The sequence below is a fragment of the Oncorhynchus masou genome, chromosome 21, assembly GCF_036934945.1.
Source record: "Oncorhynchus masou masou isolate Uvic2021 chromosome 21, UVic_Omas_1.1, whole genome shotgun sequence".
Classification (NCBI taxonomy): Eukaryota; Metazoa; Chordata; class Actinopteri; order Salmoniformes; family Salmonidae; genus Oncorhynchus; species Oncorhynchus masou.
The window spans coordinates 41,472,432-41,495,603 of record NC_088232.1 but is presented as its reverse complement, the minus strand read 5'-3'; the positions used below and the strand labels follow the sequence as shown (position 1 = coordinate 41,495,603).

The 23,172-nt window shown below is 42.2% G+C and overlaps 1 protein-coding gene across 6 annotated transcripts in view; it reads right to left on the bottom strand.

Annotated features, from left to right (window-relative positions):
* The window catches only part of LOC135508360 (myelin transcription factor 1-like protein), a 193,697-nt gene that overhangs the window by 4,611 nt on the left and 165,914 nt on the right, over positions 1-23,172 (bottom strand). For all 6 annotated transcript variants that reach the window (XM_064928484.1, XM_064928486.1, XM_064928488.1 and 3 more), the window contains 10 exons: positions 17,360-17,560; positions 9,033-9,154; positions 8,033-8,101; positions 6,066-6,128; positions 5,841-5,924; positions 4,254-4,475; positions 3,963-4,057; positions 2,897-3,000; positions 1,856-1,903; positions 716-778 (listed from right to left, as the gene is read on the bottom strand). In XM_064928484.1, the coding sequence (XP_064784556.1) occupies positions 716-778; positions 1,856-1,903; positions 2,897-3,000; positions 3,963-4,057; positions 4,254-4,475; positions 5,841-5,924; positions 6,066-6,128; positions 8,033-8,101; positions 9,033-9,154; positions 17,360-17,560 (1,071 nt within the window). The remainder of the gene's footprint in view (positions 1-715; positions 779-1,855; positions 1,904-2,896; positions 3,001-3,962; positions 4,058-4,253; positions 4,476-5,840; positions 5,925-6,065; positions 6,129-8,032; positions 8,102-9,032; positions 9,155-17,359; positions 17,561-23,172) is intronic.

Here is a 23,172-nt window from a genome sequence, read left to right as displayed (position 1 = left end):
TAGGGCCTTGTGTTTCAATGATACTATCATTAGGGCCCTGTGTTTTAATGATACTATCGTTAGGGCCTTGTGTTTTAATGATACTATCGTTAGGGCCCTGTGTTTTAATTAAACTATAATTCGGGCCCTGTGTTTTAATGATACTATCGTTCGGGCCCTGTGTTTTAATTAAACTATAATTCGGGCCCTGTGTTTTAATGATACTATCGTTAGGGCCCTGTGTTTTAATTAAACTATAATTCGGGCCCTGTGATTTAATGATACTATCGTTAGGGCCCTGTGTTTTAATTAAACTATAATTCGGGCCCTGTGATTTAATGATACTATCGTTAGGGCCCTGTGTTTTAATTAAACTATAATTCGGGCCCTGTGTTTTGATGTTTCTGTCATTAGGGCCCTGCATTTTGATGACACAATAATTCGGGCCCTGTGTTTTGATGGTACAATAATTAGGGCCCTGTGTTCTGCAGTTTTTTTTTCATCAAACTTCTTGTCAGATGGTCCAGCACTATCCTCAGACAATTGTTAAAATGACAATTGTTTTTGTTTAATTCCCATTTCTGGATCAATCTTAAAATACCGGACAAAATCTTGCTATGTAACATGATTGCGAAAAACAGAGGTCCAGTATTTCATACAGTGCCCTGATGAGGAAACAAGGAGAAGAATTAACAGAAAGAAAAGCATTGTTAGAGTAAGAATATGATTGTCTTACTCTCTGATGCATCTGTAAGCAGCTGTTATTTCTAATGGAAGCCTCTTTGTGTGCCAGCGGTTTCTATGGGGGAAAGGTTAGTTACTGTTAGTTGCTACCTAGTTACCGTTACTCTCTCAAACAATCCCTAGGTGGTAGCATTTGAGCTACAGCACCAACAGAACATCTGACACAATTGATATGTGAAATAAATAGAGGCAAAACATAAGAAAACATAGCGAATTGGGCCAGCAACTGAATCCAGCTCACAACATAGTCAGAATGATCACAGCCTCTGGAATGATATCGCATTGTGTTCACACACAAAAGTTACACGTTTTAAGATAAGGAGATAGAGTTTTAAGAATAAAAAAATGCCAAGATTTTAATTTGTGATTGACACAGGCATCATTCATAGTTTTTGGACCAGTGCTATCTTTTCCTTTTCTTCTGAAGACTATAAGAAAATAATCTAATGGATTCTTATGGAGAAAAGCTGTTGACATGCCTTCAATACATGTAGCACTACAGTAAATACAGACCTGCAATTATAGCATGTACTGTACTATGAAAATCCATGATAGATCCACAAGTAAGTTTGTTGAATTTACACACGTAGTAGCCTATAGCTATAGACTGAGAGCCAAAGTGGTAGAGACTTATGTTTTCATTTCTCTGTTAACAGGTAGATGTCAGTACTTTACTCAAGCAGTACACATCTTTAGGCGCCGGTACTCTGCTCTGGTGAGCTCCTGCCCAAGTCAACTGTTAACACCTTTGTTTGAAACTGAATGTCTAATCACTCTATAATTCATAACACGCGCATCATATAATACTTCCCCTATTCACTTTGGCTAAAATGATGAATAGTCTTATTTTTCAGTGATCTCGGCTCAGAAAGCCCCTGCTCAACTCAGCATGCACAACCACTGGAACCGTATGGGCTTCACAGAAATGAATAGATAAATACTGTACATAGATGAGTATGTAAATGAATCAACTCATATGCTACAGTATGTTTTCTTATAGGAACTTGCCCGATTGCCGTTCTTGGTGTTCCCTTACCATATGAGGGAGCTGGATATTAGCTAAACTGTTAATCAGTGTCTGGCTGAGGCTGGCCAGCTCATGCAGGAGAGATTCATTTTGATGTTCAATCACCTTGTTTTCTTCCTCTATTGACTTCAGATTAGACTCCATTGTGGTAATCTAGGGAATGGGGGGAGAGTGAGAGAAGAAGAAGGTTACTGTAAAGGTAGTGCTTCTTTACCTCTGGTTGTTACAGTGGAGCACACAGGGTGCAGTTCACAGTTCACATAACACGGGCAGCGGCCTACCTCAGGCATGTCACAACTCACTGCTGATTGGCTGGCGTGCAGCCATGTCTATGACATCATCACACGGAGAGATGGATGTACCCGCAACAGAGCAACACAGGTGAAGAGCAATGAAGCATGGACACATGATATTCAACACATTGACACTCACTAAAATGTACTGAAAGTCTGTGGGGTGTATTCCAACAAATATACTATACGCCTCCAATGCACATACAGTACTATTCAGTTCCAAAGATGTACTACAAGTTGGAAAGCAGACAGTATTTCAAAATGAGATTAAACGTGCATGCAATCTCAAAAAGGCAAACTGTAGGTGAACATAAATATTGTGAAGCTTCTCTCTTTCCTCTCCTGGAGTGTTTGATACTTCCTTGATACTGATGTGTAGCTTCTGGAACTGACACACACAAACAGTTCTTTAGGAAGGAACCCTTCCATACAAGCTGTGAAAGCTGCTGCTCCTGTTCCTGTTAGTGGGGACCGGGTGCTTCCCTCTGTTTGGCAAGCAGGCACTCACAGAGGTACAGTGCTTTGTAATTAGGAATACACCACTTTGTTACACTGCATTCTCCCAGATGTGAGATATACTGGGATTTCTCTCGATGATGGTAGATCATGTATGAAAATTTGACAGCTTTTTCTAAACTGGAGTAACTTTTCTGGTAACCTTTTTAGCAGAGGGTAGATTCATTTAGGTGTATGCTGTACAACAATGAAATACACACTCCATTGTAGTACACATTACCATTATATGAGTGCTGACAATAGCAGAATGATGCGCCACAATGGGTAGAAACTGAAAGGTAAGCATGAAATGAGTCAAATCTTCAAGTAAACGGATGGCATAGTACTACTGACTTACCTGTGTTCTAAGTTTGATCATATCTGCTTCCACTTGTGAATTTGATTCACTTAAATCTTTGATTTCTTCATCCAGCTGTTTAATTTCTTCCTCATTTTCGATTCCTTAAAAATATTATACAGTGAACAATTATTAGACACCTGCCACCCACCCCGAGCCCAACTACATATTTCAAATGATGTCAGTGGTGGGTGAATGAGATGTGTGATAGAGGCAGAGGGATGGTCTCTTATACACTAATTGTCACTGGCTAGTTTGCTAGCTCAAAGGCTGTATGGCAATCCTGTACCCTTTAATTCAGATTGGGGTTCCACTCAGTAGCTCATTACGCATACACACTCCTGATTGGTTCTTTATGTCAGATTATGATTCTACTCAGTGGCTCAATACCTTGTGGTTAGAGCGTTGGCCAGTTACCGAAAGGTTGCTAGATCGAATCCCAGAGCTGATAAGGTAAAAATCTGTCGTTCTGCCCTGAACAAGGCAGTTAACCCACTGTTCCTAGGCCGCCATTGTAAATAAGACTTTGTTCTTAACTGACTTGCCTAGTTAAATAAAGGTAAAATAAAAATAAAAATTACACATACCCAATCCTGACTTGCTCTTTATGTCAGATTTGGATTCTACTCAGGAGCTCATTACGTGTACCGACTCCTGATTGGCTCTTTATGTCAGATTGGGATTCTACTCAGAAGTTCATTACGCATACACACTCCTGATTGGCTCTTTATGTCAGATTGGGATTCTACTCAGAAGTTCATTATGCATACACACTCCTGATTGGCTCTTTATATCAGATTGGGATTCGACTCAGTAGATCATTCCACACACACACTCCTGGTTGGCTCTGTATGTCAGATTGGGATTTCACTCAGTAGCTCATTATTCATACACACTCCTGATTGGCTCTTTATATCAGATTGGGATTCGACTCTGTAGATCATTACACATACACACACACTCCTGATTGGCTCTGTATGTCAGATTGGGATTTCACTCAGTAGCTCATTATGCATATACACTCCTGATTGGCTCCATTGTGTGAGTGAGCGTTGACAGTCATTACCGTTGCTGGTGCGCTGTTTTATCGTTAGCATTTCAGACAGTCCAGACAGTCTGGCTTTCTTCATGGCAGAGGTGGCACGAGGACAGCCCGACAAACTTGGGGAAAATATTAGAAATATTAGACATTTTTAGACATACATACAAATAGTGCATATTTTATTTCAACACACACAAAACCTGACTGGATGAGTGAAGCATTGGCTCCACTAGCTTTCACAGATCCCGTCAGATCAGGGATTACTTCAAGGAAGGGAGAAAGAGAGGATGATATTGATGCAGGACCCAGACCCACCTCCGATGTGTGAGGAAGCTCCCACTGACGTGACCCGAGCCGTCACAGCCCGGGGTGGGACAGGACATGCCGTCTGTCTTCCCAGCCTTCCATGTGAACTGGGAGCCATTCATGTAACCGTCCTTCTGCCGCTTGGCCGCTAGGGGGCAGCCTGATGCACTGCGGTGAGATGCATACTTCCCTGTCACATGACCCTGACCGCCACAGCCCGGGACCGGACACCTGTGAAGGGCGTAGGGATGGTCTGGTTATTCTAATAACCAGGGTCAAGAGTTTTTTCCTGACAAGGCCCCAGAGGTTTTCCTGCTCAGGATGCATTGTCAGGAAGAATTGTGTAATTAATGACATAGTTATTACTATGACTTAAGGTCTATATAATGTAAAGTTGGACCACACATAGCTTCATGGGTGCTTGAGTTGAGGAAATATCATTTCGTTTCAGTGAATGCAGTATGACTTTGTTTGTATTTTGAGTTACAGTGTGCAGAATGGGAGAGGATACGGTATCAGTAATCACTCTGACTTAAATATAAATAAAAACACCTTCAATCTGGTCTGATCTGGTCTAATCTGTCCCTTTGGCAGTTTATCACACTGACACAGACTAGTCAGTCAACGTTAAATCAGCACTTGGCACGATGGCTAATCAGATGCAGTGAAGCTGAAAATGTTTCAACACATAATATTTCCAATGCCTCTCCCCTTGGTTTTATTAAACTATCAATCAGGCTTATTATATTTCCAGAAACAGTCACAATCTCTTTCCGAAAATGGTCCAAACCCCCACACACAGTTCCAAATGCTTTCAGAAAGAGAAAAGGTTGACTCTAAAGTCCAACAACTTTTCTCCTCCAGCCAATGCTTATTTGGAGCAGTTTTTTGTTGTTGATTTTATTAGGATCCCCATTAGCCGACAGCAGTGGTGACAGCTCGTCTTACTGGGGTCCGACATGTAACTAAAAATACATTACAGACAAAATGCTTAACAATTTACATACATTAAAAATCTTAACATGTAGTGTGCATGTGTGTCCATCTCTCAGTTCCATGTACATGTCAGTACATATAGTACACGCAACAAGCAGGTCAGATAGGGGAGAGGCATTCTGCCGTGAGGTGTTGCTTTATTGGTATTTTGAAACCAGGTTTTCTGTTCACTTGCGCTATATAAGATGGAAGGGAGTTCCATGCAATCATGACTTTTAGTGAAGATAGATGTGTGGGAAAGCGACCCTGCCTCTGTTGGCTTGGCTGACCGTGGGAGATAGATCGACAGACAGACAGGCCAGGGTGTTGGTTTTCTCTCAGCACCACTGAGAAATCGATGAGAGAGCAGCCATAAAAGCTCATTAAAGAGAAACCAGATCAATCTCTGTCTCTCTCTCCAGCTAACTATCTCTGTATATTTTTGTGATGCCACAACATAAGATCCCTACATAGGACAACCCTCATTTTCAAACCACTGGGGGTTGCCTGTCTCTGTTTCAATCTAAAAAGAACAGTGAGAGTTGGTTAAGGGCATCTAGAAATTGGGTGAGAGCTGTAGTTCCCTGAGTCTTTGAGAGGGGTTTGGCAGGCTAACTCTACCTGATGGGCTCCTGGTCCTCCTTGTCCTCTTTACTGTGTGTTATCTTTATTCCACTCTTCCTGGCCCGCGGACACCCTGATAGACTGCAAAGGAAAGACAACCACATCAATTGCAAATATTATTAATACAGAGAACTTCCTCTGAACCAGCCTGAGAGGTGTGTGTGCTGTCCACTGCCAGTGTGAATAACTACAAGTGTGTGTGTGTGTTTGTGTTTATTTTACCTTCTGTGTGATGCGTAGTTGCCAGTATTATGCCCAGAACCATCGCACCCCGGTGTCGGGCACCTGGGACAGAAAACACAGCGAATCAGGGCCTACAGCAACCAACAGGGCTTAAGGGAAACAGTCAAAAACACACTCATTCTGTACCGTTACATCTATAATGTATTTCACTGTATCAGTCAATAGAGTGTACTCCAATTACGGGAAGGTTAAGGGAAAACAATAAAGGAAAATGTACTTAAATATATATACTATACATAGGGTATTGGAAATGATGCAGACAATTACATTGATAGAACCTTCAATATATCTGCTGTCATGACGTTGACCTCTTTGGGTATAGCAAGCCCTATCCCCCTCTCCCTGCCTCCCCCTTTCCTCGTTCAACTAGGTTGCTGTGGTCAGAGAGACGTCGTAAATTCCTGAGGATCTCCTCATGGACACACAGTATAGAGAGAGTAGATTTTCATGGAGAAGAAAGGAAATCCTTCCACCTCACAGAACTTGAGATACGAACAAATTTCATGTTCCGGAGAAAGTACAAAAGATCGGTGAAGAATCCAGCTACGAACTGGTCCATTTCTCACAACTTGGGGAAGCTCATGGGAGACAGTGTGGATACATTACCAAAACACTGTTTATATAATAGCCTCAGATATGAGGTTTACATCTAATTGTTGTATAAGATGAATGAGTGAGTATGATACTGTTTGTATAATTGTGTAATATGATTTTGGACTTTTTAATGAAGAAAAATACAATTCCCTTTTGATTTGAACTAAATCAGAGGACCGCCCCGGAGCCCAGTTAGGGTCAGACATCCTGGGACAGCCCTTTTCAAACCTTCCCGAATAAAACCCCCACTTTGGTTTTCGATCAACAGACCGAGCTTGCCTCAATTACGAGATGGCTAAAGGTTGCAGACCATGTTATTCTCCATTAGGAGGACAAAGGTTGTAGACCATTGCTGAATCTTTTAACCATACCACGTGGATAAACTCTTAGACTATCGATATCGACAGAATAAGAACAAGTCTTTGATGTTAATTACTAGTCTGTAGCTAGGAATTCGGTATCGTTGAACGCGAAGAACGACAACCGTCGAAACATCCATTCTATAACGAAACAAATGAATGTCACTCTGAACTACCCACTATAACCACGACAGAGAGAGAGAGGGAGAGAGACGGACAATTCTACAAAGTGTAAATGTATATATTGATTGTAATTGTTCCCAAATGAGTGAGTGTTCATGTGTAAAGGATTAGCATTTCAATTGTTATAATTATCACTCTGTAGTGACTTCTTAGTTGACCCCCACTTCCCCTTTTGTCTATCAAGCCGCCATGCCGGTTTAGCACACTAGGGCACATTCTCCTATCATTTCATGTAACCACATTTACCTTGTTTGTTTGTTTGTTTATGCATTTCTGTGAATTACTTAGTTAGTAATAAATAAATTATTTAAGACAATTGATGTATGGATGACTCATACTGAAGACTGGGTTGGTGCAGATAACCAACTATTTACGACGTTCGGAATGAGACTAACGTGAGGTAAAGTAAATAATTCATTAATTCGAAGACTAATTGATCAGATAAAATATCTGAAAAGTTATTTTAGGAAATGATAACTTTGTAATCTGAATATTTTTTCTTGGTGTCCCGACTTCCTAGTAATTACGGTTACATGATTAATCAGTTGATCGTGTAATACTAATTACAGAGAATCTTTGATAAAAACTATCAGTCTTCAGTTAATGATAGTAAAGACACGACACTGCACTATTAAAGCTGATATATCCTATAAATAAAACCTACATATTAATAACAGTCAGTAGAGTGTTTTTGCTTTGTCTGAGAAACTAAAACCAAGTTCTCAATTCAGGAATTGGGAATTCTACTTTTTTCACAATATATCAATAAAAGAAGAAACAAAAATAAGAATGAAACATCTCACGCCTTACTTGAGCTCTTGTGAGTTGGTAGCCATCATACTTCGAATGCTTTTGTCGGCTAAAGGACAGCCAGAGAGACTGGAAGATATACCATGACAACGTTAGTGAGGCAAAGAAGAGAGAGGGCCCACCACTGAAACATAAAGACACAGAAAAACATGCACAGTACACACTGTACACACACTTACACACAAACACACACGTTGACAAGACTGGAATTGCAAGAAAACCATAATGCAAGTGCAGGGGGGACTATGGGTCAGTAAATAAACGTGTTAACCCCTCTAAATAACTGCCTTCAGAAATAGCCTGTGTAGAACATAAATGTTTTGTTGACATGATCTGTAAGTTCATTGATTACATTCCTTGACATAATTGGATATCTGGTAGGCCTATGTTTACCATGATGATACACATCACTTAGACACTATGTTGACTCAAAGGGTTAACTGTCATCATACTCAAGGGTAAACACAGAGATGTGCATTCTGTCTGCAGTAGCCCGAGAGCATAGTCGAGGTAAGTCACTCGACCACTGCCCTCACGCCCAGATGTTGGGCATCTGTCACCAGAGGAATAGACAGAATGAAACCAAAACTAGAGGAACATAAAATATCCCTTTGTTTATCCCTTTTATTGTTGGCTGATTTGTTTTTCATTGTTTCCAGTTTAGCTTGACTGTCTGCAAAAATGGTTTGGACTGTTCTGGACCCGTTCTAGAGTGCAGCTGCAACATGATGAGGTCATCATGTTTTATTACATTAAACCGTCAACATAAGAGAAGCATAAGAAACCAGCAAAACACTGGCTGAAGAGCTGTGGATCAAATGAAAAGCTGGCTGAAAAGTACGTGGCAAAATGTGGCATGCCATTAGCATGCCATACGCACGCACGCACGCACGCACACACACGCACGCACGCACGCACGCACGCACACACACACACACACACACACACACACACACACACACACACACACACACACACATCCTGTGCAGGTCAGTCTTACGTTATCAGGTCCTTCTTGCTCTCTTTGCACTGGGCGTACTTGGGCTTGGTGCTGTGCATGGTGACATCATCAGAGTAACCTCGCTGCTCCAGCAGCTCCTGGAATGGGTCCAGGTCATTTGTCTAGAGAAAGAGAGGGATGGAGGAGAGAGAAAGGGTATATGAGAGAGAAGGACGGTGAGAAAAATGGGAAATGAGGGAGATTGGGATGAGAGGGTGAATAAGAGAGAGGGATGAGCGAGAAAAGAGGAGAGAGAGGGATGGGGGAGAGTGAAAGAGAGATACACACAGTCAAATAGATGGCGAGGACGGAGAGGGACTTGTTGTTTCAGTTTACACAGGATGGAGCTAGCATGCCATGATTTTTTACACATACAAAGGTGTTTATTTTTGTCTTTTCAAACCGACCCCATTTAAAAGGAAGCAAGCACTCATTATGATCAGGTGAGGTCAATAAGTGGGCGCGGCCAACACACCTGAACACAAAGTTTTGTTGATGCTGAGAATGGAATTCTCTGAACATTTCTAAAGTTTTCTTGTGTTTTTTATGGAAATGTATCTTTAATGTTCTCAGGAACAATTTGAGAACATGACTTTAAATATAACCATGAGGAAACCTGTAGGAAACGTTATGCTGTTCCTTAACGTTCTCTGAGAAACTTGAGAACATTCCCAATGTCAAACCAGTTGGAGAACGTTCCTAGATCATTACCAAAATGTTATGTAACCAGGTTTGAACTTTAAGAAAATGTTCTGTTAAAGTCATGAAAGCAAAGTTTTTTTCTCAAGTTACGTAAATGTGCTGAGAATGTTCCATAGCTAAGCAAATATCCTGCACCATTCTCAAAAATGTGTGGGAAGGTTGTATGCTAAATAACCATAAGACAACCACTCTCCCACCAAGCTTTAAGAAACATATTGTTTCCAGAACAGTGTCTGCTAGCTGGGTATGGATTGAAACTGACAGCTCCGACAGTGCAAGTACTGTAGGAGACAGAGGGCATGGGAGGCATTGCCCATCGGGCTGCCAGTGGCTGCCAGCACCAGTTTAGAACTGTTTCTGGGCAGCCAGCAGGGTAGAAGAGGAGCACAAGGTAAATAGTGTCCCCTATCATTTACATGTTTGTTTTACTATCCTTGTGGTGACCAAACAATTGATTCCCATTCAAAATCCTATTTTCCCTAAACCCTAACCCTATCCCTTAACCTTAATCCTACACCTAACCTTAACCCCAAACCTTTTACCCTAAACCTAATCCTCACTCCTAACCCTAAACCTAACCCTAATTGTAACCATAACCCTAATCCTCATCCCTAAAACTAAAATAGCCTTTGTCCTAGTGGGGACTGGCGAATTGTCCTTGTTTTACTCTCCACATAAGGACTTCTGGTCTCCACAAGGATTATAAAACCCCTAGAACACACATAAACTAAAGTTATTACTCAGACCATCAGAGGGTGGATTATCAGCCTCTCACACACACTCTCTCACACACACACACAGAGAGCATGAGAGAGAGAGAGAGAGAGAGAGAGAGAGAGAGAGAGAGAGAGAGCGAGAGAGAGAGAGAGGGAGAGAGAGAGAGAGAGAGAGAGGGAGAGAGAGAGAGAGAGAGAGAGAGAGAGAGAGAGAGAGAGAGAGAGAGAGAGAGAGAGAGAGAGAGGGAGAGAGCAGGAGACAGAGCGAGAGACAGAATGTGAGAGAGAAAGAGTCAGAGCTGCTCTGGTGTTCTCAGAGCTTTTAGAAGCAGCTTTCTTTAAAACACAATGGCACTTTCTATCTCAATTTGTATGCAAATGAGGTGCCTGCCTGGCTGGGTGGCCGGCTGGTGGCTGAGGAGGCTCTGCCATGCCGTCAATCTGGGTTTTGGAGAGACACAGCACTCAGGAAGTAGTCATGTTATCCCTACCTATATGTACATAACTAACTCAATTACCTCATACCCCTAAACATCGTATCAGTACTGATACTCCGTGTATATAGCCAAGTTATTGTTATTCATTGTGCATTTATTCCTCGTGTAATTTTTTTATTTTTTATTCTGCATTGCTGGGTAAGGCCCACAAGTAAGCATTTTACTATTAGTCTACATCTGTTGTTTATGAAGCATGTGACAAATGCAATTTGATTTGAATAATACTGTCGACAACCATCACTGCACCAAGGGATCATAGGAGTGCCGAAGCCAATTTGGTCATCAACAGAAGAGTCTCTGACTGAGGAGACTGGAAATGCGTTTGTGTAATTAATGCAGCCTTTGAGGGTTGATTGAGTAAATAACTTCTTATCACAACAGACTGGGAACGTCAGGGCTTGACAAGAAATCCTGGAGTCTACTCAGTGCTGCATATTTCTGGATTGAAGCTATCTATTTGCAGGACAATTTGCAGGATTATATGAGGAAAACCTCATAGTAATATTCTCTTTGTTGTGCTGCAGTAGGCTTCACTATGTTGTGCACCTCAGTTTAACTGTGCCTATTGCCCTCAGCACAATGGAATCGGAATTAGGGAGCTGGCTGAGCGTTCTAATGCAGTACTTAACAGATACACTAGATGGGACTCTCGTGAAGTCCCAGATGGCTAGTGTCTGGCTGCAGACTGGCTTTGTCTACAGTGCAGGCTGCCAGGTAAATCCTCTATTTTCCTGTGTACAGTAATGCCCCTAAAGACACAGGCAAATATATCATTTTTTTTTACCTTTATTTTACTAGGCAAGTCGGTTAAGAACAAATTCTAGGAACAGTGGGTTAACTGCCTGTTCAGGGGCAGAACGACAGATTTGTACCTTGTCAGCTCAGGGATTTGAACTTGCAACCTTTCGGTTACTAGTCCAACGCTCTAACCACTAGGCTACCCTGCCGCTCATATCTAGCAAAAATTGAAGAATAGGGTAATTTTGTTAGTTCCTCTACATTGCAAAAACGGGCACACATACACACACGCAGGCAGGCACACACGCAGGTACGCTAACGCGCACACACACACACACACACACACAAAAGTGCATCATCTATAGTTTGGAAGGGGATCTACTCTTACAAGAGTACCAAGTAGATTTTGTGATTCAATGAGTAGCTGTTGGTATTGTCTTACGAGGGCAATTTAATTTAAGTGCTGTCGTTTACCTACTAGCCTACAGTAGTTCATCATTGCTGTTTGAACTGTCTGATTGCTCAGCACTTGTCATTGTGGACTTAGTTTCACGCTAGTTTCAGGCCTATTTGTGTAACAGTCTTGCTCATTTGTGGGCGTGTTGTATTATAAGGAGTGTTTTCTCCACCTCTGCCAGGAAATCAGCAATCAGTGCTGGGAGGTGTGTCTTTCACCTCTGCTAGGCATTTAATGGTAGTACTTCAGTCTCCCCTGTGTTTTCAGCCACAGGTGTAAGCAGAGGTTTTGTCACCAAATCAAATGCTGTTGCCGAAACAAAGATGTTCTGTCAAGTTGTTCTGAGTAGTTATATGAGGAAGGAAAGAGAGGAAGGCTCCAGTAGACTCTCTCACTTGAATATCTTACCTAGTTATTTTCTGATGATCTCATTTTGCTCTTTTGTAGCTTTGGAAAGTATATGTGTGTTTCCCATCCTGGTTTGCGCCTCTCCCTGTAGGTTTTACAGATGTTCTCCACCCCGTGGCTGCAACCCTTCTAATTTACTGTACCTTGTGCACACAACCCATGTGTGATTCCTAATCTGTGCAGCGTTTGGAACTGCCTATCTGCGGTCAATAAGGGACTCAGCCTGTTGCCCCTCAGTCCCTACACCTTTTGGCCCTGACAGAGACATGGATTTCCCCAGAGAACACTGCTACTCCAGCTGCTATCGCGTCATCTGGCTATCTTATAGTCCGAGAGCATCTGTTCTTTGCAGTGGTAGCACAGTTCTACTCATTTCTCCTAAGTGGAGATTTTCTATTTTCCCCCTCTCTCACCTGTCTATCTCTTCATTTGAATTCCATGCTCTTACTGTCACTTGTCCACTCAAGCTTAACAATGTTGTCATCTATCGCCCACCAGGTGCCCTTGGAGAGTTTCTTAATGAGCTTGACACCTTGATAAGCTAATTTCCCCGATGATGGCTCACCACTCATCGTACTGGGCGACTTTAAACTCCCGACACCTGACTTTAATGAATGTATTTCCACCTCTTCTTTCTTCTTTTGACCTCACCCTTTCCCAGTCACCTCCCACTCACAATATAGGCAATACACTTGACCTCACCCTTTCCCAGTCACCTCCCACTCACAATATAGGCAATACACTTGACCTCACCCTTTCCCAGTCACCTCCCATTCAAAATATAGGCAATACACTTGACCTCACCCTTTCCCAGTCACCCTCCCACTCACAATACAGGCAATATACTTGACCTCACCTTTTCTCAGTCATCTCCCTTTCACAATACAGGCAATACACTTGACCTCACCCTTTCCCAGTCACCTCCCATTCACAATATAGGCAATACACTTGACCTCATCTTCACTAGAGGCTGTTCACCTACTAATGTCACGGCAACCCCCTCCTTGTTTCTGATCACTACTTTGTTTCCTTCTCCCTCCATTACTCCTCCAATCCTACCCACTTAGCCCCCACCCAGATGGTCATGTGCTGCCGATATCTTCACTCTCTCTCTCTCTCTCTCTCTCTCTCTCTCTCTCTTCTCTCTCTCTCTCTCTCTCTTCTATCCTATCCTCTCTTCCTGCTAAATCCTTCTCCCTCCTGACTCTGTCTCTTCGACCCTACTTTCCTCCCTTTCTGCATCCTTTGACTCTCACTGTCCCCTTTCCCTTTCTTCCCAGCCGGCACCGACCTTCCTCTCCTGTTCCATGCCTGAGTGACTCACTGCATGTGACTCACTGCAGAACATGGCTGCGGAAGGCTGAGCAGAAATGGAGGAAAAATAAACTTCCAGAGGACCTATCTTCCTTTCACCCGCTCCTCTCTAAAGCTGCTTTCTAATGCTTAAAATGTTAAGCTTCTGCCTCCAACCCTGCGAAACTCTTCTCCGTTTTCTCCTCCCTCCATAACTTTTTATGGCTGCAGGGGCAGTATTGAGTAGCTTGGATGAAAGGTGCCCATATCAAACGGCCTACTCCTCAGTCACAGTTGCGAATATTTGCATGGCATTATTAGTATTGGATAGAAAACACTCTGAAGTTTCTAAAACTGTTTGAATTATGTCTGTGAGTATAACAGAACTCATATAGCAGGCAAAAGCCTGTGAAATTCACTTCCTACGCCTTCCACTAGATGTCAGCAGTCAATAGAACTTTGTCTGATGACTCTAATGTGAAGCGGAGTGGATTAACACAGGAAATAGTCACCACAGCCATGAGTGGACCATGCTTTCACTTGGCACGTTCATGTAGGACCTGCGTTCCATCGCTCATCTGAAGTCATTCTAATTATCCGGTTGGAATGTTATTCAAGATATATGTAAACAACATTCTAAAGATAGATTCAGTACATCGTTTGACATGTTTCTACTGACTGTTACGGAACTTTTGGACATTTCGTCACATTATAGTGGATGCGCTTTGTGGCTTTGGAATTGTTACCAAACGCGCTAACAAAAGTAGCTAATTGGACATAAATAACGGACATTTTCGAACAAATCAAGCATTTATTCTGGACCTGGGATTTCTAGGACTGCATTCTGATGAAGTTCATCAAAGGTAAGGAAACATTAATCATGTATTTTCTGGTTTCTGTTGGTTTCTGTTCTGCTGGTTTCTGGAGGCTAATTTGGCTACTGTTCTGAGCGCTGTCTCAGATTATTGCATGGGTTGCTTTTTTCCGTAAACCTTTTTTGAAATCTGACACATCGGTTGCATTAAGGAGAGGTATATCTATAATTCCATGTGTATAACTTGTATTATCATCTACATTAATGATGAGTATTTCTGTTGAAACTATGTGGCTATGCAAAATCACTTGATGTTTTTGGAACTGGCGAATCTAACATGCCGATATTTTTGATATAAATATTAACTTTATCAAGCAAAACATGCATGTATTGTGTAACATGAAGTCCCATGAGTGTCATCTGATGAAGATAATTCAAGGTTAGTGATTCATTTGATCTTTATTTCTGGATTTTGTGAATGCTATGTTTTGCTGGAAAATGGCTGTGCTTATTGTGGTTTGGTTGAGACCTAACATAATCATTTTTAGTGCTTTCACTGAAAAGTCTATTTGAAATGGGACACTATGGTGGCATTAACAACGCGAATAGCTTTAAAATGATATAAGACACATGTCTGTTTTAGGAATTGTAATTATGAGATTTCTGTGGTTTGAATTTGGCGCCCTCTATTTTCACTGGTAGTTGTCATATGGATCCCGATATCGGGATTGCAGCCATAAGAGGTTAATCCTCCACCTCCTCCCTCTCTGTGGATGACTGTCAACCATTTTGAAAAAAGGTAGATGACATCCGCTCCTCTTTAACTCAGACTACTGAGTCCACTGTTCCCACTCACACAGAACTACCCCTATGTCTTGACCTCTTTCTCCCCTCTCTCTCCAGATGGAATCCTGTGACTAGTGAAGTCCAGCTGCCTGTCAACCTTCCCACTCAACCCCATCTCCTCCTCTCTTCTCCAAACCATCTCTGGAGACCTCCCATTCCTTACATCCCTTATCAACTAATCCCTGACCACTCCCTGACCAAGATGGCCAGAGTTGCTCCCCTCAAGAAACCAGCACTCCACCCATCTAACTTCAAAAACTACAGACTGGAACCCTCTCGGGATTTGGGGAAACCACACCCTGGATTGCATCCTACCTGGCAAGTCGCTTCTACCACATGGCATGGAGAAAATCTGTCTGCAGCACATGCTCTCTACTGGTGTCCCCCAGGGCTCGGTTCTAGGCCCTCTCCTCTTTTCTTTTTACACCAAGTCACTCGGCTCTGTCATACCCCACCCCCCCTTCTGACACCCACGTGGTGACATGTATATCTGCATGCCTGACAGGCATCTCAGCTTGGATGTCGGCCCATTACCTCAAGCTCAACCTTGACAAAACGGAGCTGCTCTTCCGCCCGCCAGCTCCAAGACCTCTCCACTCCATGGTGTCCCCCTCACAGAGTACAAAGAACCATGGCGTGACCCTGGATAACACCCTGTTCTCTGCAAACATCAAAGCAGTGACTCGCTTCTGTAAGTTCATCTGTAGATGCTCTTCTCTGTCCTGGCACACCAATGGTGGAACCAGCTTTTCCCTAAAGTCAGGACAGCGGACATCCTGTCCATCTTTGGAAAACATCTGAAACCCTACCTCTTTGACGAGTATCTTAAATAACTCTCACAGCGTCCCCAACACTTATTTTCCCACTAGCATTTATTTGGCTGATGAATACTTTTTTGAGGGAAAAAGTACATGATACCATTGTGATGTGTTGTCTAAAATAAATGCACTAATTGTAAGTCTCTCTGGATAAGAGCGTCTGATAAATGACTGAAATTTAAAAATATTGTTGAATATTGGAATGTATTTGGAAATACACTTGTAAAGTATTGGCATGTAGTTGAAAATACTAAAATACAATGACTGAAATACACTCACATGCATTTAACCCAGATATTTGAAAATAATATTTTAAACAAGTATTTGAAAATACTTTCAAATTCTTCCAATAGAAGTTGATTCTTGACACATTAAAATACACAGAAAATACCCCAGGTCTGTCACACAGTCTTTTGATGAGAAGAGCTATATAGATTCTACCACAATGTGCAAGCTATTTATTTGCATAATTCACAATAGCAGAGACACATAGTGGGCAGAGAGCATGATCCAAAATAAACCCAGACAACTCTGTCTGCTGTACGGTGATGCTGATGGAAATTTAAAATACAAATAATTCATTGTTTTCCTGGAGAACTCCTAATATGACCTTCCAATCATTCACCATGTACCTGAGATCTAGGCTGGTGTTAAAAATAACCTCAACTGAAATTGGAGTCTTTTACACAAAGGAATGAACAGAAAGGCCTCGGAGACAGATGGCTTGGGTTGAACAGATGTGAAAAACCATAGGTACTGTATTGAATGCCAAATGGATGGGTGTTACTGAAATGCAGAGTAGGGGGAATTTGACTTCTGAATGAAGGCCTATGTGAAATGTAAAATGTTTGCTGGTATGCAGTTTGTTTGCATGGAGGAAATTTGAATGCTGAAGTCTAAATGTTCTTTGAATATTGAGGTACTGTGAAGCTAATGTTATGGAAAGTCATTACCATTAAAGGTAGGATAACCTCATCCAACAGTAGGAGTTACAGTTGAGAGTAGTGATCATCATCATCATGCTCCTCATTCTAGTACCTCTTTGCTGTCCTCGTCGATACGTTTGATCTTGGTGTAATCAACTGGCAGGTCCCAGCAGTCATCCCCCATGCCGTAGCGCATCAGGCGCTGGGGCGACATGGGCTCCAGGGGGGTAAGCACTGCACCCACTCCATCCCCCAAACGCTGCTTAATACTCAGGTCTAACGTACCGTTCTCATCTACCTCTAGGTCTGGGTTCTGTATGAAGAGATAGAAGATAGACAGGGAAAGAGGGTGGGAGGGAAAGTAGTAATGATTGACAGAACAAAGGAAAGAGAGGGGAGAAGGAAGGCAAAACAACACTGGGCTCAAAAACCTATTATATAGATGTGATTACATAACTCTCCGAATATTTCCCAATGGGAGGAAAAAGGCATCGTGACTGGTGGGAGAGACATGGTCATCAGTAGTAAATGCATGGTGACTGGTGGTAGGGACATGGTCATCAGTAGTAAATGCATGGTGACTGGTGGTAGGGACATGGTCATCAGTAGTAAATGCATGGTGACTGGTGGGAGGGACATGGTCATCAGTAGTAAATGCATGGTGACTGGTGGGAGGGACATGGTCATCAGTAGTAAATGCATGGTGACTGGTGGGAGGGACATGGTCATCAGTAGTAAATGCATGGTGACTGGTGGGAGGGACATGGTCATCAGTAGTAAATGCATGGTGACTGGTGGGAGAGACATGGTCATCAGTAGTAAATGCATGGTGACTGGTGGGAGAGACATGGTCATCAGTAGTAAATGCATGGTGACTGGTGGGAGAGACATGGTCATCAGTAGTAAATGCATGGTGACTGGTGGGAGAGACATGGTCATCAGCAGTAAATGCATGGTGACTGGTGGGAGAGACATGGTCATCAGTAGTAAATGCATGGTGACTGGTGGGAGAGACATGGTCATCAGTAGTAAATGCATGGTGACTGGTAGGAGAGACATGGTCATCAGTAGTAAATGCATGGTGACTGGTGGGAGAGACATGGTCATCAGTAGTAAATGCATGGTGATTGGTGGGAGAGACATGGTCATCAGTAGTAAATGCATGGTGACTGGTGGGAGAGACATGGTCATCAGTAGTAAATGCATAGTGACTGGTGGTAGGGACATGGTCATCAGTAGTAAATGCATGGTGACTGGTGGGAGAGACATGGTCATCAGTAGTAAATGCATAGTGACTGGTGGTAGGGACATGGTCATCAGTAGTAAATGCATAGTGACTGGTGGGAGAGACATGGTCATCAGTAGTAAATGCATGGTGACTGGTGGGAGGGACATGGTCATCAGTAGTAAATGCATAGTGACTGGTGGGAGAGACATGGTCATCAGTAGTAAATGCATAGTGACTCGTGGGAGGGACATGGTCATCAGTAGTAAATGCATGGTGACTGGTGGGAGGGACATGGTCATCAGTAGTAAATGCATAGTGACTGGTGGGAGAGACATGGTCATCAGTAGTAAATGCATGGTGACTGGTGGGAGAGACATGGTCATCAGTGGTAAAGGGCAAGTGCACACTGAGCAAATGTAGTGATCCTACACTAATCTATATACCCTCTCTCTGTGTCTCTCTCTGTCTCTCCATCTCTCTCCAGCTCTCTCCATCTCTCCCTCCCTCGGAGCGACTTTAACCTCCACAGCCAGAGGGAGCAGATTGGGGCCTGGCTGGTTTGAATGTGATGTGAGTGGACGGGGACAGAGAGTGGGGTGAGAGGTTTGTGGGAGGGCAATCCTGGGCGGCTGCAGGGGGACTGCTGCTAGTCAACCAAAAAAACAAGAAATATACCAGAACAAACATGGACACAGGCAGGCTTGAATAATCACTCAAAACACTCTCTCTCCTTCTAATCCTTCCTTTTTTACCCAACTGAATGTCCATGTACTGTATCTGCTGCAAATGTGCCCAGTAGAATCCTTCCCTTGAGGGTAGTGTTTTTAGAGGGGTTAGGAGGGGAGGGGTAATGTCTATTTGTCACCTTTCCCTTGCCCTCATTAATATCCTTTACTCCGACCCCCACCCCTCCTCTCCCACTCTCCTCTCCTCCTCTCCTCGCGTTTTAACAGTGATTCCATACGACACTACCCCTAGGCTGGATTCTCCCTGTGTTCCAGTGGAGAAAAACCCTGACCCTCTTATCTGTGATGCACATAAACTTATATAGGGTTCCAAGCTCAGAGGCTGGGGTACTGCGGTGTGCTTCCAGAGCCAACTTTGGAAGGACCATAGCTTTAAAATGAGTATAACGCACATAGCACTAGCTACATTTTTATCACTCTCCGGCCAATATGGCAACAATACAGAATCAGCCTTTGTAGACAAATGATAGACACATATAAGATCATCTGAGAAACTGATATACAGCTATTAAGATGTATAATAAACTGATAAATGGCTACTGAAATATACAACGCATTCGGAAAGTATTCAGACCCCTTGACTTTTTCCACATTTTGTTATGTTACAACCTTACTCTAAAACATTTTCCTCGTCAACCCATAATGACAAAGCGAAAACATATTGTTAGAAATGTTTGCAAATAAAAAACATATATCTTATTTACACAAGTATTCAGACCATTTGCTATGAGACTCGAAATTGAGCTCAGGTGCATCCTGTTTCCATTGATCATCCTTGAGATGTTTCTACAACTCGACTGGAGTCCACCTGTGGTAAATACAATTCGCCGGACTGAGCAATCGGGAGTGTTGCTACTGAGATATAAAATAAACAATATTTAGCTAGAGAGATATATAATAACCTGACATAAGGCTACTAAGATATATAATACACTGATATATAGCTACTGAGAGTTATAATAAATAATATATAGCTACTGAGATATAAAATAAACTGATATATAGCTACCAAGATATATCATAAACTGATATATAGCTACTGAGATATATAATAAACTGATATAAAGCTACTGAAATATATAATCAACTGATATATAGCTACTGAGATGTATAATAAACTGATATATAGCTACTGAAATATATAATAAACAGCTATTTAGCTACTGAGATGTATAATAAACTGATATATAGCTACTGAGATATATAATAAACTGATATATAGCTACTGAAATATATAATAAACAGCTATTTAGCTACTGAGATATATAATAAACTGATATATAGCTACGAAGACCCTGGGTCTCGACCCCGCCCTGTGCAACTGGGTACTGGACTTCCTGACGGGCCGCCCCCAGGTGGTGAGGGTAGGTAACAACATCTCCACCCCGCTGATCCTCAACACTGGGGCCCCACAAGGGTGCGTTCTGAGCCCTCTCCTGTACTCCCTGTTCACCCACGACTGCGTGGCCATGCACGCCTCCAACTCAATCATCAAGTTTGCGGACGACACAACAGTGGTAGACTTGATTACCAACAACAACGAGACGGCCTACAGGGAGAAGGAGAAGGCCCTCGGAGTGTGGTGTCAGGAAAATAACCTCACACTCAACGTCAACAAAACTAAGGAGATGATTGTGGACTTCAGGAAACAGCAGAGGGAACACCCCCCTATCCACATCGATGGAACAGTAGTGGAGAGGGTAGTAAGTTTTAAGTTCCTCCGCGTACACATCACAGACAAACTGAATTGGTCCACCCACACAGACAGCATCATGAAGAAGGCGCAGCAGCGCCTCTTCAACCTCAGGAGGCTGAAGAAATTCGGCTAGTCACCAAAAGCACTCACAAACTTCTACAGATGCACAATTGAGAGCATCCTGTCGAGCTGTTTCAGCGCCTGGTACGGCAACTGCTCCGCCCACAACCGTAAGGCTCTCCAGAGGGTAGTGAGGTCTGCACAACGCATCACCGGGGGCAAACTACCTGCCCGCCAGGACACCTACACCACCCGATGTCACAGGAAGGCCAAAAAGATCATCAAGGACAACAACCACCCGAGCCACTGCCTGTTCACCCCGCTATCGTCCAGAAGGCGAGGTCAGTACAGGTGCATCAAAGCTGGGACCGAGAGACTGAAAAACAGCTTCTATCTCAAGGCCATCAGACTGTTAAACAGCCACCACTAACATTGAGTGGCTGCTGCCAACACACTGACTCAACTCCAGCCACTTTAATAATTGGAATTGATGGGAATTGATGTAAAATATATCACTAGCCACTTTAAACAATGCTACTTAATATAATGTTTACATACCCTACATTATTTATCTCATATGTATACGTATATACTGTACTCTATATCATCTACTGCATCTTTATGTAATACATGTATCACTAGCCACTTTAAACTATGCCACTTTGTTTACATACTCATCTCATATGTATATACTGTACTCGATACCATCTACTGTATCTTGCCTATGCCGCTCTGTACTATCACTCATTCATATATCTTTATGTATATATTCTTTATCCCTTTAAACTTATGTGTATAAGGTAGTAGTTTTGGAATTGTTAGCTAGATTACTCGTTGGTTATTACTGCATTGTCGGAACTAGAAGCACAAGCATTTCGCTACACTCGCATTAACATCTGCTAACCATGTGTATGTGACAAATAAAATTTCATTTGATTTGATTTGATATAATACACTGATATATAGCTACCAAGATATCATAAGCTGATATATAACTACTGAAATATATACTAAACTGATATATAGATACTGAGATTTATAATAAATTATATATAGCTACTGAAATATATAATAAACAGATATTTAGCTACTGAGATATATAATACACTGACATTTAGCTACTGAGATTTATAATAAATTATATATAGCTACGGAAATATGTAATAAACTGATATTTAGCTACCAAGACATATAATAAATTATATTTAGCTACTGAGATATATAATACACTGATATATAGCTAATGAGATGTATTTTAATTTAATTTTTACCTTTATTTGACCAGGGAAGTCAGTTAAGAACAAATTCTTATTTTCAATGACGGCCTAGGAACAGTGGGTTAACAAGGGCAGAATGACAGATTTGTACCTTGTCAGCTCGGGGGTTTGAACTCACAACCTTTCGGTTACTAGTCCAACGCTCTAACCACTAGGCTACCCTGCCGCCCCAATAAACTGACCACTGGTATGTAATAAACGTGAGAGCTAATTCTCATACGTGAGGGATATCAAGCCAGCTCTCTCCATGTCCATGTCGGCTCAGTGATATGTAACCGGCTCAGTGATATGTAACCGGCTCAGTGATATGTAACCGGCTCAGTGATATGTAACTCAGTGATATGTAACCGGCTCAGTGATATGTAACTCAGTGATATGCTCAGTGATATGCTCAGTGATATTAACCGGCTCAGTTTTATGTAACTGGCTCAGTGATATGTAACTGGCTCAGTGATATGTGATATGTAACCGGCTCAGTGATATGTAACCGGCTCAGTGATATGTAACCGGCTCAGTGATATGTAACCGGCTCAGTTTTATGTAACCGGCTCAGTGATATGTAACCGGCTCAGTTTTATGTAATAGGCTCAGTGATATGTAACTCAGTGATATGTAACCGCTCAGTGATATGTTACCGGCTCAGTGATATGTAACCGGCTCAGTGATATGTAACCGGCTCAGTGATATGTTACCAGTGGCTCAGCTCAGTTATGTAACCAGTGATATGGCTCAGTGATATGTAACCGGCTCAGTGATATGTAACCGGCTCAGTGATATGTTACCGGCTCAGTGATATGTAACCGGCTCAGTGATATGTAACCGGCTCAGTGATATGTTACCGGCTCAGTGATATGTAACCGGCTCAGTGATATGTAACCGGCTCAGTTTTATGTAATAGGCTCAGTGATATGTAACCGA